The sequence below is a fragment of the Marmota monax genome, unplaced genomic scaffold (genome assembly GCF_021218885.2).
Source record: "Marmota monax isolate L192 unplaced genomic scaffold, Marmota_monax_Labrador192_F-V1.1 WCK01_AAM20220418_F8-fsc00115, whole genome shotgun sequence".
NCBI lineage: Eukaryota > Metazoa > Chordata > Mammalia > Rodentia > Sciuridae > Marmota > Marmota monax.
The window spans coordinates 1599891-1615575 of NW_026694419.1; the positions used below are offsets into that span (position 1 = coordinate 1599891).

At 34.5% G+C, this 15685-nt stretch overlaps 1 protein-coding gene across 1 annotated transcript in view; it reads left to right on the forward strand.

Annotated features, from left to right (window-relative positions):
- Window positions 1-484: 484 nt before the first annotated feature.
- The window catches only part of Snx16 (sorting nexin 16), a 31074-nt gene continuing 15873 nt past the window's right edge, over window positions 485-15685 (forward strand). The window contains exons 1-4 of the mRNA XM_046468243.2: window positions 485-645; window positions 2325-2799; window positions 8072-8158; window positions 13912-14060. Of these exons, the coding sequence (XP_046324199.1) occupies window positions 2425-2799; window positions 8072-8158; window positions 13912-14060 (611 nt within the window). The 5' untranslated portion in view covers window positions 485-645; window positions 2325-2424. The remainder of the gene's footprint in view (window positions 646-2324; window positions 2800-8071; window positions 8159-13911; window positions 14061-15685) is intronic.

The following is a 15685-nucleotide window of genomic DNA, read 5'->3' on the forward strand; positions in this document are numbered from 1 at the left end:
GAATTTAGGGGTTTCTACCATCAAGGATTTCTGAATTAAGTAGGACAGATAGATAAAATTTCAGTGTTCTATCTTTCCACTCTTCAAATCAATTGTCATCCCTTAAAGCTCTGCTAATTCTGGAAACAATCAATAACCCATTAGAACTAGCCCAAGCTGGTGAGGACTACATGTCCCATGATGCAAAGCACGAGTACGGTCCTACGTTGGCCATAGCTCCTGATGGGTCTTGAAATCTAATCACCTGCGGGGCAAACTAGGTATCGTAGCTCCTTTTCTCAGAAGTTCACTTCGGAAAAATAAAGATAGGGTTGAGAGTGTAGATGTCCTGTCACAAGATTAGATTTAACCCATCTACTAATGAACCAGCAGCAGACAGCTCCACCCGCGCCTCCGGGGGCGGTGCCTGTGGTGACGTCACTTCCGGGATCGGCGTCCCAGGCCAGTCCCTCCCTCCACCTCTCCTGGGTCCTGGGCCCAGTGGCCCGGCCGAGGCTGGAGCGGCTAGGAGCTACTACTATCAGGGCGGACGGTCACGTGAGGCAGCTCAGTGCTGTGGGAGGAGGCGAGAAGCTGAAGTTAGGAAGAGTCCAGTTTAACCGTCACCGGGAAGCACGCTTGAGCAAGATCACCGAGTGCGCTGAGGTAGGGAGTGGGCGGCGGGCGCTGTCCTGGTCTCTCTTGCGAGTGACACCTGCACCCTGGATGACTGGCGGGTGGCGCCCGAGGGTGGAGAGACGCCTTAGAGCCCCCTTCCCCCGCTCTCCAACCCCTTATTGGTCAGTACAACCCCGACTCCTCGGCGTCCCTGGGTGGCTCTGGTCGCGCGCGCACCAGGCGGCAGAGGCGGGAGGGTCTGGGGTCGCCAGGTACCTCCTAGAGCTGCAAGTCTTACTACCCACGGAGCCAAAAGCCCTAAGACCCGCGCAGACCCGATGCTAGGGTAGATCGACCCCAGGTTCTTCCCTCCGCCCACTCCTCTCGCATACCAGGTTGCCCCGACCACCTCACCTGCCCGAGGTGAGACTGAGATGAACCTTCTAGGGAGTATCTCCAAGCAAGAACAAAAGTGAAGACGCTCTTAATGAGCACAAGAAGTCTTCCTAACGCTGGGGCAGTTCTCAGTTCTTTGGACGTCAGTGATTGTGTTGATATCTTTCTTTGCCCCAGCCTGGCGGCCTCAGGTAGCTCCCGCAAAAGGCAGGGCGATCCCACAGGCCTTGAGAAGGTTGAGATATCACACTTATTTACTTCTTTTTGGGTAGGTCATCAAGCGGAACCAGGGACCTGTGAATCAGCAGCTCAAGTTTCGAAATTCTTATAGTAGGGATGGTTGCCCAGAGCCACGTGCTGAGTTAAAAAAAAATCTTGTTTCAGCATCTTTACAAGTCCAGGGGACTCTAACTACCTTTTTCACTAGTGGATTTGCTTAGATGAAGTTGGGCAGGCAGATCCATTGTTGTTATGCATAGTCATTTTGTTGGTCTATAGTTATTAAATTTCTTATATGAGTTTGTTATTTAATAATGATAAAGCACTAAGTAGTGTTAGGATATTATTCTGATAAAAGAAATACTGGTTCTTTGGATGAGATACATTACAGAGTATGAGTTTTAAAGATTTGTTAAGTACTCTAATTTTATTACAAAGCAAGATTATAGGTGACCTGAAAAAAATGTGAAACAAACTTTAATCTTGTTGAATATAAGTTTAATATTCTTTGGGTTTTATTTAAATTATTTGATCGAGTTTATTCTTAAAATACATTCTATCATGGGTTTTATAAAATGTTATTTTTAAGAATTGTAGTTACCACACAGCATCTAAGCTTCTGACTCAATATTATTACTTTGTAAGTTCTTAGAATTTCACTGATTAAATCAAAAGGTAATGTGTCTAAACATCCCCCTTCTTTCCTTTTTTCCTATACTATATAAAGTACTTAAAGTATTATTAGGATGAAAAGCCTACAATACAGCTTCAGGAAGGTCTTTACTGTTCTTTCTCCTTTAATTCTTATTGGGGTGGGGTGTGCTGGGGATCAAGTCAGAGCAAAATGAACATTACAGAAATACTTCACCAGAAAATAAATAAGAAAAACGGATGAAATGTAGCATGAGGGTTAAGAAAGGGGATATGGAGTGGTTTTGCTCTCTTTACCTTGAGAACAAGAGCCTTTAGAGAATTGAGATCAAAGGAAATATTTTGAGGTGTGCTTTCAATTCAGTTAAAATGAAAGTGTCACAAAATTGAAAAGAACATTTTGCTTTCTTTGGGATTATGCTCCAGGACTAAACTATCAATATGTCTTTCTCATTTTTTAGATAGTGAATTCCTAAGAAGAAAATAATGGATTGCATATTAGTTGTTCTCTGAGTATTTGGACTCAACAGTGTACAAGTTTATTGCAAAGGCCAAAAGAGGATGGCAACTCCTTATGTCCCAGTTCCTATGCCCATAGGAACCTCTGCTTCCAGTTTTACAGCCAACAGAAATCAAAGGAGTTCTTCATTTGGCAGTATCTCAACAAGCTCAAACTCTTCCAGAGGCCAATTAGAAGATTCAAATATGGGTAATTGTAAACAGACAAGTGTGCCTGATCATATGGATAGTACTTCATCTGTCTGTAACAGTCCTCTCGTTAGGACTAAATTTACAGGTACAGATTCATCCATTGAGTATTCTACTAGACCAAGAGAAATTGAAGAACAAAGTCATGAAACAGTGAATTGGGAAGATAGACCATCTACACCTACTATACTGGGTTATGAGGTAATGGAAGAAAGAGCCAAATTTACTGTAAGTATTGATCTCTACTACATACCAGTAGAAAGTTAAAAATTGGTTAATCTGTGTATTTAAACTACTGTTAATTAGTCTAAACCTATACTTATAATTTCTTGAATATAAAATTTTTATGATTTTTATACCATTAAGTTTTGTCATGTTATAGTAAACTTTTGTTTTACTCTAATGAATTTTCACAAACCTGACACACCTGTGTAACTGGCATATCAATCAAGAAATAGAACATTAATAGCATCTGAAAAGCCTCTCATGGTCTCTGTTAGTAACCATAGGCCCAACACTTTTCTGGTAGCCTAGATTAACTTTGCCTGTTTTTGAACTTTACGTAAATGGAATTGTTGAGTATGTACCCTGTTGGGTCTGGTCTCTTCAGCATTATGTTTGTGGTTTTGTCCTTGATCTTGCAACAAATGTTGGTAGCTCCTTTTTATTACACATAGTGTTCCTTTATGTGAATATGCCACAATTTTTTTTTTTTTTTTTAGGTTCTTTCAAACACTTCCAATGTAAACAGTTTAGTACTTGTCACTTGATAAGAGCATACATTTTTGTTTAACATCTATCTAGGACTAAAATTGCTTGTTCATTTGCCCAACTTTAGAAGATATTAATGGACAGTGTTGTAGAGTAGTTGTACATATCTGTATTAAAAGCAGTGTATCTGATTTCTAATTGTTCTACACCTTTCCACATGTGCTTTTCCCATCTTTTTTTTTTTTTTTTTTTTTTTACCTATTCTGGTTTGTGTAGAATAAGACATTGTAGTTTGAATGTTTTTAATGACTAATTTAAAGATTGTTACAAATTTTCTTGGCCATTTGAATATTATTTTGTTCCTTTTTCTTTGGGGAAGTCTCCATTTTTATAACTGAAAGATCTTAATTTGAGTCTAATTTATTAATATTTTCTTTTATGGCTAGCACTTTTTGAAACTTTACCTACTGCAAAGTTATAAGTATATTGTTCCATGTATTTTTCTGTAAGCTATTTTTACTGGGCCTTTAACATTTAGATTTGCAAACTGTCTGGAATTGATTTTTGTCTGGTCATTTTTGGTTTTTTCTATATGGAATCAATTAATCAGGCTTATGTTAAAAAGACCACTCTTGCTCTCTGCCTCTACAGTTTTGCTTGCATCATAAATCATGTGATCATAAATGTACGGGTTGGCTTCCGTGTTCTGTTTTCCTATATTTACTAATTCCACAATACTAATTAGTGATTCTTTATAATAGTTCCTGATACTCAATAGTTTTAAGTACTCTAGTTTTATTATTATCATCATTATGGATCACCTTGGACATTCTTGGCTCTTTGCATTGAGATTTTGTTAAGTCTATAAATAAACCTGGGGGATAACAGACAACTTTACAATAGGGAGTCCTCAAATCTATGAACATAATCCATTGACTTTCATTTCTTCTAATAACGTTTTGTAGATTCAGTGCAGAAGTGTTTCTTCTTTTGGTTAGATTTATTTCTGGTAATGTTTGATGCTCTTGTAAGAGATATTTTTTTTTATTTGTTCATTACTGATTTGTATATTTTGACCTTTTTATGTATATGTATTTGGACCTGTGTATGTTTATGTATATCCATCAACCTTGCTAAACTCACTTATGAGGTCAAAATTTGTTTCTTTGGATTTTCTTGCAGTAAAATTTTATGTAAATTTATGCCAGGATAAGAGGGCATCTAGGAAAATGTATTGACATTATTTACAAAGAGAGAGCTTTAGAACTATAAAACCGGTGATATGATGGGGAATCTGCCTGGAACTATCTCTTTTGGAAGGCAGTTTTAGAAATTATAATAAACTGATGGCTCATTTCTTTACATTGTCTTCCCTTCCTTATGAAACAATGAGCATTCATTGAGGTAATGCTGTGGAGTAAATGTTTTGTGTCCCCCAAAAATTTGTATGTTGAAAACCTAACCTCTAAGATGACAGCAGTAAGAAGCAGGGCCTTTGTGAAGTGATTAGATCATGGGGGCAGAGCCCTCATGAATAGGATTAGTCCCCTTACAAAAGAGAGAGCTGCCTTGTGTGTCCTCTGAAGATACAACTATAAGACACCATCTCTGAATCAGAGAGTAGGTGATAGCTTCTGGAAGTTGGACTTCCTAGTCTCTATGAGAGATAATTTATGTTATTCATAAGCCATCCAGTTTTGATGTGTTGTTAATAGCAGCCCAAACGAACTAAACAGGTGACGTGTGAAAATGCAAATTTGCAATCTTATTTAAAGCAGTGATATATAAAGACTTTTTTATAATATAGAGGAAGACAGATTAGTCATGTTCGTTCATTCACTAACTCACCATTGTTTGATTACCTGTTATGTGCCAGATACTGTTCCTGGTAAGTGTGGTATAGCAACATGAATGAATAAGTAAAAAGTAAATAAAAAGACTGCTGGTATGTCACTTGGCAATAAGTAATGAGAAACAGAAGAGGAATGACAAGGAATTTCCCTGAAGCTGGGGTTTGGATTTAAATAGGGTTGTCACTCTTGGCCTCATAGAAAAGATGTTACTACTAACAGGGAGTGAGAAATGAGACTATCTGGGGAAAGAGCTTTCCATACAGATGAGAGGTCTACAGAGACCCTTATGGCTGACAGCAGAGTAAACAACAGAGGAGAGATAAAGGAAGTGAGATAACTGGGAAAGGCAGGGGAGTGTGACAAGGATTAGTTACATTGTATAGGCTGTTGTAAGGACTTTGGATTTCACTGTACATAAAATGAAGGTGTTTTGAAAAGGTGTTTTTTTGAGGAGATAGGGTTATGTGTTTATTTATGTGTTTATTTTTTGGTTTTGTGATGCTAGGGACTGAACCTAGCATGCTGTGCTCTACCACTGAGCCACATCCCCAGTTTTTTGTGTGTAAATTGTGTTTAGGGGAGAAGTCTGGGTTGCAGATACCAAGCTTGGGAGCCTTAGATTTACAAAATAATTTTTTCCAAGAACTTTTTTTTTTTTTTAATTAGGGGTTGAACCCAGGAGTGCTTACAACTGAGCTACATCCCTAGTCCTTTTAATTATGTTTGCTTTGCTTATTTTGAGAGAGGGTCTTGCTAAATTGCTGAGGCTGGCCTGGAATTTGCTGTCCTCCTGCTTCAGCCTCCCAAATTGCTGGGATTATAGGCGGGCACATGACTACAACTGTACCTTTGAAGTGATCTTTTAATGAAGACAGTATAGGACTGACTATTGAGATCTGACAATATGTAGAGTATCAGTAGTGTTTCCAGGGATGTTTAAAAACAAAGTAATTAGGATGAGTGATGATTATGATTAGAAAAAAGGCCCTAAGGGCTTCTTTAGTTGGTAATGTTTTTTGCTCTTGGTACTAGTTACATGGGTATGTTCACTTATGAAAATACATCAAATTGCATTCTTAAGGTTTATGTACTTTTATATATATATTTTGTAATTTACTATGTGCTTCTGTATGTTATAATTCACTTAAAAGTCCAAACAAGGACTACATAAAAGATAGTACAAAGTTGTATACGCTGTTTTGAATAGCATAGTGGTAACTACTTTTAGAACGCAAAGTTTGAGTACATAAAGTTTTCACTGAAAGCATTACTTAAACAAGTAGAGAAAGGTAGAAAGAATGCTTTCTAGAAAAGAAAACAAAGGTCTATGTCTTTCTTAGAGAATAGCAGTATTCAGGAGTCAGAGTAAGGAATAGCGTAGTTGAGGGACAGGGCAGTAGTTTCTAAAATAGGAAAATAAAGTCATGTGGATTTGTAGACATGAAGTTGATTTTTATCATTCATTAGTTATTCATACTAACTGAATTGGGACTGGGGATATGGCTCGGTGATATAGTGCTTGCCTAGGGTATTTGGAAGGCCCTAGTACTGCAAAGGGGAAAAAATCAAATTAATTTATCTTTTTTTTTTTGTCTTAATGAGTGAAAATAATGTTTCTTTTGTATCTCCATTGTGACTATCTTAGGTCAGGACTTTTTGCAGACTTTAAAAGGGTATCTATTTAGGGATTTTTATTTTCTACTCTTATATTTTAGAAAGACAATTACTTCAAAGCAAAAGATATATCCTTAACTCTTGCTGCTTTTTCCATTTAAAATCTGAAAATACAGTCTGTATGGGAGGGGAGGAAATCAAATAGTAAAAACAGTCTGCAGTCCTTAAATAAGGACTTATCTCTAGAGGAGAACTGGCTAGTCGATGTATGATGTGAACCACACTTGTGACTCACATTTGTAATTTTAGATTTTCTAGTAACTGAGTTAAACACTAAAAAGAAACAGGTAAAATTATTTTAATAAGATATTTTATGCAATTTAATATGTCCCAAAATATTATCACCTCAATGTGTAATCAATATAAAAGAATTTCAATAAAGATGTTTACATCTTTTTTCCCACTAAGTCTTTGAAATCAGGAAAGTATTTGCACTCAGAGTTCATGCCAGTTTGGACTAGTCACATTCAAATACTGAGTAGACACATGTGACTAAAGCATAACTCTAGAGAATTATTGCATAACAGATTTCAATAAAAGAATTACTCTTATTAAGAGTTCACTCATTCAACAAATACCTAGTACTTATTTGTTACCTTAATACAGCCTATAGCACCAAAATCTACTAGATGTTTCTCTGTGATTTTCTTACATACTTCCTTATAATAAATTATAAAATTATACTTTTTAAAAAAATAGAATCTATATTTTTTTGTTACATTCTTTTAAAAAATATGTTGGCTTGATTTAATTATGTTTTTCTATGCAATATCCTAGATCATTGTGCATAATTGTTATTATGTGCAGTTTTGTAAACCGTTGATATGGGTTTTTTAATATTTCAAGCTTATATTTCAGCCTTGAAAATTAAAGCATTATAAAACTTATTTGAATAATTAGCTATATAGATTATTGGGTTTAGAAATTAAATTAGTTCAGAACACTTCTTTTTAAGCATTATTGATTATCAATTTTAGAATGCGTATGTTGGCATAAAACATTTTAGAGGCTGGTGAGTTCATTGTTATTACTGTGCACAGAGGAAGCCTTTGTCTCAAGTTTATCATTTTGATTTTCTTAAGGAAAAACTTTGGCTTTGGTGTCTCCATTGATGATTATTATGTATTTTTGACTATCTAAATGGTTTCTCATATTTTTTGGGTAATAATTGTTACAGTTTGTTTTCTCAAGTTCAAGTTTTTAATATATTAGGTTTGAATACTTTTACTTTTTTTTATCTAATTCTTTCTAACTTTCTGTAGGTGTATAAAATACTTGTAAAGAAAACCCCAGAAGAGAGTTGGGTAGTTTTCAGAAGATACACTGACTTCTCTAGGCTTAATGACAAAGTAAGTACTTTAATAAATCCCAACTTGCCTTTTCAATGGAGTTATATGTTCCTTGTACATCTATTATATTTTTATGTTTTTTCCTTGTTAATTATGTGATTCAAGTAAATCTTTACTAATTCATAAGAAAATTGTTTCATTTTACTATAATAGCCTTAACTTCTATCTATAATATATAAAAGTATTTATGTAATCATGTAAGTTTGACAAAGATCTATATAATAAGATCACAACTTATAAAATCATTACTATAAGAATAAAAAAATATTTTAACATATTGCATTAGTGTTATTCCTGTCTCCTGTTATTATAAACCTTGTTACTTAAAAATCACACTCATTTATTATTTAGTAATTTAGGTGGGTTCAGCTTGATTTGCTTTTTAGTTTTAAGCAAACTCAAAATCAAGCTTTTGACTGGGCTAGGCTCTTATCTAGAATCTCTAGGGAAGACTCAGCTTCCAGGTTTATTGAACTTGTGGGCAGAATTTAGTTTCTTATTGGATTAAAGTCCCTGTTTCCTTGGTGGCTGACAGCCAGAGGTAATTCTTACCTCATAGAGACTACTTTCCATTCCTTGTGTGTCTTCAAAGCCAGCAACAGTAACACAAGTCCTTATGATTTGAATCTCTCCAACTTTCTCTTCTGCCACAAGCCAGAGAAGACACTGTAAAAGTCTCAAGTTATGAAATTAGACTCAACCAGATAATCTGCCTGTCTTAAGGTCAACTGATTAGTAACCTTAATTACAGCTGCAAAACACCTTTAGCTCTATACCATAACAAAATCACAAGAGCAATACCAGAGGCAAAGGTCATAAAGCCATCTAGAATTCTGCCTACTACACATATGAAACAGGATAATAATGAATCTTGATATATTAAGAACCCTTAAAAATAAAAAGTGGGCCCAAAAGAAAAAAATATTAAAATGATATGAACAAGGTAATTCACAGAAGAAATATGAGTGACCAATAAATTCTGAAAAATTTACAACTACTTCAAGAAAAGAAAAATACAAAACTATTTCCCCTGTCAAATCGAAAGACGTTTAAATGATATCATTCAGCATTGGAAATGCAAATCTTCCTAGAGGACTCCATTAACTTTTGCATAATTTTGATGCAGTAATCATTTCTAGGAATCCTATGTAACCAGTCATGAATATGGGAAAGGCTTAGTTCTAAGTATACTTAGCATATGGTTTATGATGATTTTGTTTGTGTTCTATTTGTTTTTGATTCCTAAATTTCTCACAGTGAGGAATTAAGTAAATTGAAATTAGAATGTAATAAAGAGCAGAGCTATCCACAAAGCTTGAAGGAAAACCAGATGGGGTAGGTGGTGGGGTAATTGACATTTTGGAAGCCAAGAAAAAAATCATTTATTTTTACAAGAAGCAAGTGATTTATGATGCTTTTAAGAGGCTAAATAAGATAACCTTAGAACATCTGGAAATCATTCCCCAATTTTGACTGGTGTGTAGTAGAGGAAGCTCTATTGGTCTTATTCTCTCTCATTTTCCATCCTCTCTTTACTCTTTTCATGAACTACTCAAAACTTCAAAAGTTAGTATATTCTTATAATGTTTTGTGCTGGGAATGTCCATTTATATGAGTTAGCAACTGCCTGCTAGAAAGTTTCTGCTGCTGTGAAAACCTCAGTTTAAATGAAAAAGTAAAGTATAGAATGCTAAACTATTTTATCCTTTATTAAGTGTGCTTAGGATGCCCTTTTTTAGTACAGATTCAACATCTCTACTCTGAAAATCCAAATTGCAAAATGCTCCAAAAATTCTAAACTTTTACTGATATGACACTACAAGCAAAAAAATTCCACATCTGACTTCATGTGGCAGGTCATAATCAAAGTGCAAAGTGCACTAAAAATATTATATAAAATTATCTTTAGGCTATATTTATATAAGATATAAATACATATTTACATATGTATGTGAGACATAAATGAATTTCATATTTATACATGGGTCCATCCCCAAGATATCTCATTGTATATATGCAAGTATTCCAAAATATAAAAAAGTCTGAAGTCTGAACCACTTTTGGACACAAACATTTTGATGTTTAACCTATGTGACAGAATATTTAAAGTTTATTTCTAATGTATTTCTACCATTTATCTGAATTTTCTTATTCCTGAGCTTCATATATTACGCGAATGAATTAAGATTCTATAATTCTGTGCTTCTTTAATAACTAAATAAAAAGAAGATAAAAGCAGTTCATCAGTTATCAGATACTTAAATGGAATTCTTAGGGTTCTTACAAAATTGTCATTTTGTCACTCAAACTAATTTCAAACATTTTCAGCTCAGAGCTATTTAATCCTTTATAACATTATTTTTCTTTTCAGGACTCAACTATTATTTAGTGTTTACTTCTCTTTCTCTCTCTAGATTGACCTGTTTTGCTCAAAGGCTTGTCTTAGGGAAGCTGAGATTTAGGTAACTTAACCCATTAATAAATGTCTGTATCAGTCTTAGTAGCAACCCTTATCCTCTGAGGATACATTTCAGGACTCCAGCAGATGCCTGATACTACAGATAGTACCAAACCCTATAAATATTGTTTTTCCTATTATAGTCATAGCTATGATAAAGTTTTATAAATAAAGCATGGTAAAAACTTAATGAAAACTAATATAAAATAGCACAATTATGATTGTATACTATAATAAAGTTACATGCATATGATCTCTTTCTCTCAAAATATCTTACTGTATTATACTTACTCTTCTGATGATTATGTAAGATGATATTATGCTGACATGAGATGAAAATAAAGTGAAGTAAATGAGATAGACATGGTTAGGTAGCATTAATCCACGATATGAGAGTTTCTTAAAAGTATTGTAATACCACAACAGTTGATACCATGAGGACTAACAAATGACTTAACAGGCAGGCAAGTGGCATATAAAGGATGGATACATTGGACAAAGAGTAGATTTGCACCTCCCTGGAGCAGGATGGTGCAAGATTTCATCATGCTACTCAGAATAGCACATAATGTATATAATCTCATCTTGACTTTTCTCTCTTAAAATTTATAAATTTATATTCATGGAATTTCCCACTTAATATTTTTGGATCACAGTTGACTGTGGGGAATTGAAACCACAAAAAGGAAAACTGTAGATAGAGGAGGATTATTATAGATACCAGAAAGACCTCTATCCAACACCTACTTTCATTGGCAGGATTCAAAAATGCCAGTCTTTTATAAGATCAATCATTAAATTTTTATGAAACGAGTAGCTTGAGCTCAGCATTGTCCTAGAAATATTAGATAACATAGAAACTGTATAAATATGCTCCTGACTTTAAGGAGCCTACATTTCTCATTTATAGTTGTGAAGAAAAAATAGCTAATTGAAGTTATGAAAATTTTTGAGCATAATTCAAATAACACTGGTTACAAAGAAAAATTTCCTATAGAAAATTGAGAGGGCTTTTTTTTTCCCCTTTCTGTTTATTTATTTATTTTTTAATTTCTTGAGTTATAGTCTTGCTTAGCTTCTCTGCTAAGTAAGTCAGAAGGCAAATTCCCAAACAAGTTCTAATGTGTATCTTTACCTGAATTGAGGTGACCAGGCAGAGTTATAGAGTAGGCTGGTGATTAATTGGTTACAGACATATAGCCATGAGAAGTGGGTGTTTTAGAACTCGGTATTTTTTTACTTACAAATCACAGCAGCATGTCAAAGCTGAACACTTCTGTATATAGAATGAGTATTTTCAGCCCAGTCCACAGAGCAAAGTGAGGGAAGGAGCAAAATCATCATCAGTTCATTGTTAAAATGAACCAAGTTTATATAGACTATCAGGGCCAGACTTGGATATTACCCACATGTAACTTCACATACTTGTATAAATGTAAAATGTTATTTTACATTTTTACTTAACGTTTTATCCTGTGTGGACTTTTTCCCTTTTATAGTTGTAATATTTAGCTTTAAATATAAAAATGTGAATGTTTATAGATTTATTTCATCCATTTATTGAACATATAGTATTGACTACTTTTTTTATAGCAGGCATGATGGTGGACATTGAGGATGCAGCTATATTAATTACAGTGTAGTAATGGTTCTGAATCTTTATGACACTTTGGACTCCCTGGGAAAGCTTTTTAAAATCATGGTGCCCAGGTCACACTCCAGCTGTCAGAAGCAGAACACAATCATTCATACTTTTTTAAAACTCCTTGAAAGATTCCAGTGTGGAGGCAACATTTACTAAGAGAATTCCAAATTAAATAAGTATTATTCACATGTGATATATACCATTAAAAAACATATTAATGACTTGACAATGTGTGGCAGAATGTCTTTCCAAAAAATGGCCACAACAATGTCCTCAATTCATATGCTCTTCCAGAATCTTGCCAAGGCCTGTTAAGAAATATAATCTACTTCCCCCTTCATTTAACCTGAATGAAACAATAGAAGACAGCAGAAATTATGCTCTATGAGTTTAAAGGTTGGATCATATGAAGTATATAATTTCATCTTGACTTTCTCTCTTGGGATGCTCCCCTTTGAAGCCTAACCTCCATGCTGTGAAAAAGTCCAGGCCATCCAAAGAGGCCATTGCTAGGCTTATGGCTGATAGCCCTAGCTAAGGTTTCAACAACCAGTATCATACATGTGTATGACAATTCCAGCTTCCAGCTTTTAAATCTCCCAGGTGTGGCCCCAATTCATTGTAGAACAGAGATAAATCATCCTCACTGTACCTTGTATGAATGAATTACAGGCACACTGACTCCATGAGTTTAATAAATAATTTTTTTAACCACTAAGTTTTGAGATTATGTGCCACCACAGTTAAAGTAACTTGAACAGAGTATATAAAAGTAGATAACCTGATTGTGTAAATCTTCCCTAAGGAAGTAAATTTTAAGCTAAATATGTAGAAAAATAGACAATAAACCAAAATATAAAAGTTAAAGCTATAAACTTTTAAGAAGAAAATCTTTGCAGCCTTGGAATGAGCAAAAATTTCCCATGATCTAAAAGCATAAGCCATAAAGAAAAAATGGGGGAGAGTCAGGTTGTATGTGGGTTTGGTTGGTTGGTTGGTTTTTGTGGTAGGGATGCAACCCAGGACCTGAAACATGCTAGGTAAGCACTCTACCACTGAGCTACATCCCCAACCCTAAAAGGAAAAATGGACAAATTAGATAACATTAAAATGTAAAACATCAGCTCTGGTAAGACTGTCAAAATGAAAAATCAGGCCACAGTCTGAGGGAAAATATTTGTAGTACAAATACTTGTATGTGGATTATATATAAAGAACTCCTGGCACTTACTAAAAAGACAACCCAAGATTTTAAAAGGGGAATGAGCTAGAAAGATTTTAATAGATAATCACCAGGAAGATATATGCATATAAATAAGAAAATGAGAAGATATTCCACATTGCTATCAATAAAGAGGGGCAAATAAAGAAATGTAATAAAGAAATACCACATTGAAATACTGCACACCCACTGGAATGGCTGATATTAAACAGATGGACAGTGCCAGCTTCAAGCAAGAATGTGGAGCAACTGAAACACATTTGTACACAGGACTGGTAGAAATCAAGAAGAGAAATAAGGCACAAAAAACTTAGCTGGATTTCATTATTTTAAGCTTTCTTCATGAATAATTTCATATAATGAACAAAATATACTTTCTAGAATTAATATAATTCAACTAAACATTGTATTTTCTCTTTCTCTTTCAGCTAAAAGAGATGTTTCCAGGCTTTCGATTAGCACTTCCACCAAAACGCTGGTTTAAAGATAACTATAATGTCGACTTTTTAGAAGATAGACAATTAGGATTACAAGCATTTCTTCAAAATTTAGTAGCTCACAAGGACATTGCTAACTGGTATGTAACAAATTAAAATAAGAAATCATGAAAGCATTTCAACAACTGATTTAAACTAAAGAATAAAAATAGGACCATACTTAGTTAAGCACATAATATAGAGAAGGAATATAATTACTTGTCTTCTAAAATAAAGTTCTACATGGGATTTTCTTTCAATTAAGGATTTTATTTGGCATTTCATTTTTATTAAAGCTTTTGCAAAGTCAGTGAGGTAAAAAATTTAGTTCACTATATACTCATACCAAGCTACCCAACTATCAACTTGATTTTAATATTTAGCATTTTTATGATCATTAAATTAAATTATATTAGTCAATTCTGAATATATTTGTAAGAAAATTTCTTACTGCTTTAATATCAGCTAGATCGCTCATTTGGGGACTTCAGATAAATTAGAATTAAATTTTAGAAAAATGTAGAGAATATTTATAATAGCGTATCTTATATGTCTGTGACTCTCTAGCAGTTTTTCTCAGAAAGATGAAACTCTTCATAACCTACTTGAATCTAATGTATGAAATATGATATGTCAAGAGCTTTATAATGTTTTGAACAACCAATAAAAAAAAATTAAAAAAAAAAAAAAAAAAAAGAAAGATGAAACTCTTTTTCTACCGTTTTCTCAGTTTGTCTTTATGTATATTGCCTTGTGTTGTACATAAGACACAAACCGTGTACATAAGAAGCTTGCTTTTCAATGTGAGCTGCCTAAGCTTAATGGCTCTTTTTCCTTTTAATAATAAATTACAAGCCAGACCCCCTTCTCTCTGCTCCAGATGTATATGTGCAGCAATCTCTGTGACATCTTCCTCAGATTTCTCAAAATTTACCTCAAACCTAAAATAAACTTAAAAGCAGTCTCCAGACTGTTTTCACCCAATTTTCAGCATCGCCTACCAGATCTGCAGAATCTACTTATATCCCTTCCTTTATGTTTTAGGTCCCACTCAAACATGTCTACTTTTCTCCATTGATGCCTTAACACCCAATCCAAGCAGGTATTTTTGCCTTAATTACTCTAGAAATCTTCCCACTGGTCTTCCTCACCCCCTTTCAGAAATCTTTTATAATACAGTTATAAAACACTTCTGGTCCCTACCTACCTGTCTGTCTTTCCAACTTCAAATGTTATTATTCCTCCCCATTCCTCATTCTCTTTCTCTGTGCCATATTAATCATCTTTTTCTTTCTCCAAAATCACCTTGCTCCTTTGTCCTTCAAATTTGCTATTCCCTAGAAAGTCAATATTTCACACTACTATCCTACCTACCCCTGGCCTAAGTAACTTTAATACATCCTTCAGATTTCACCACAACCTTTATGACTTAAGGTAACTGGCCTTCCTGACTGACCTCTTGCCCATCACCACCAAAGACTAGGTCATTTTCTCTCTTTTTTTCACTGCCTATTCCAGCCCTTCTTCACTAGCTTGGGAGTCACCTCCTGGAGACACTCATTGTATGTAATAAGTTAATTAATTTCTCTTACGCTCCTGGGATGTTACTAGCTATGTGACAGTCTTAAAAATTGAGAAAATAATAACTTAAGTAGGGTTTAATTCTCTCATGGAATACCAGTTGAAAGGCTGGTTGGTATATGACTCTCAAATACTTTAGTTTGTA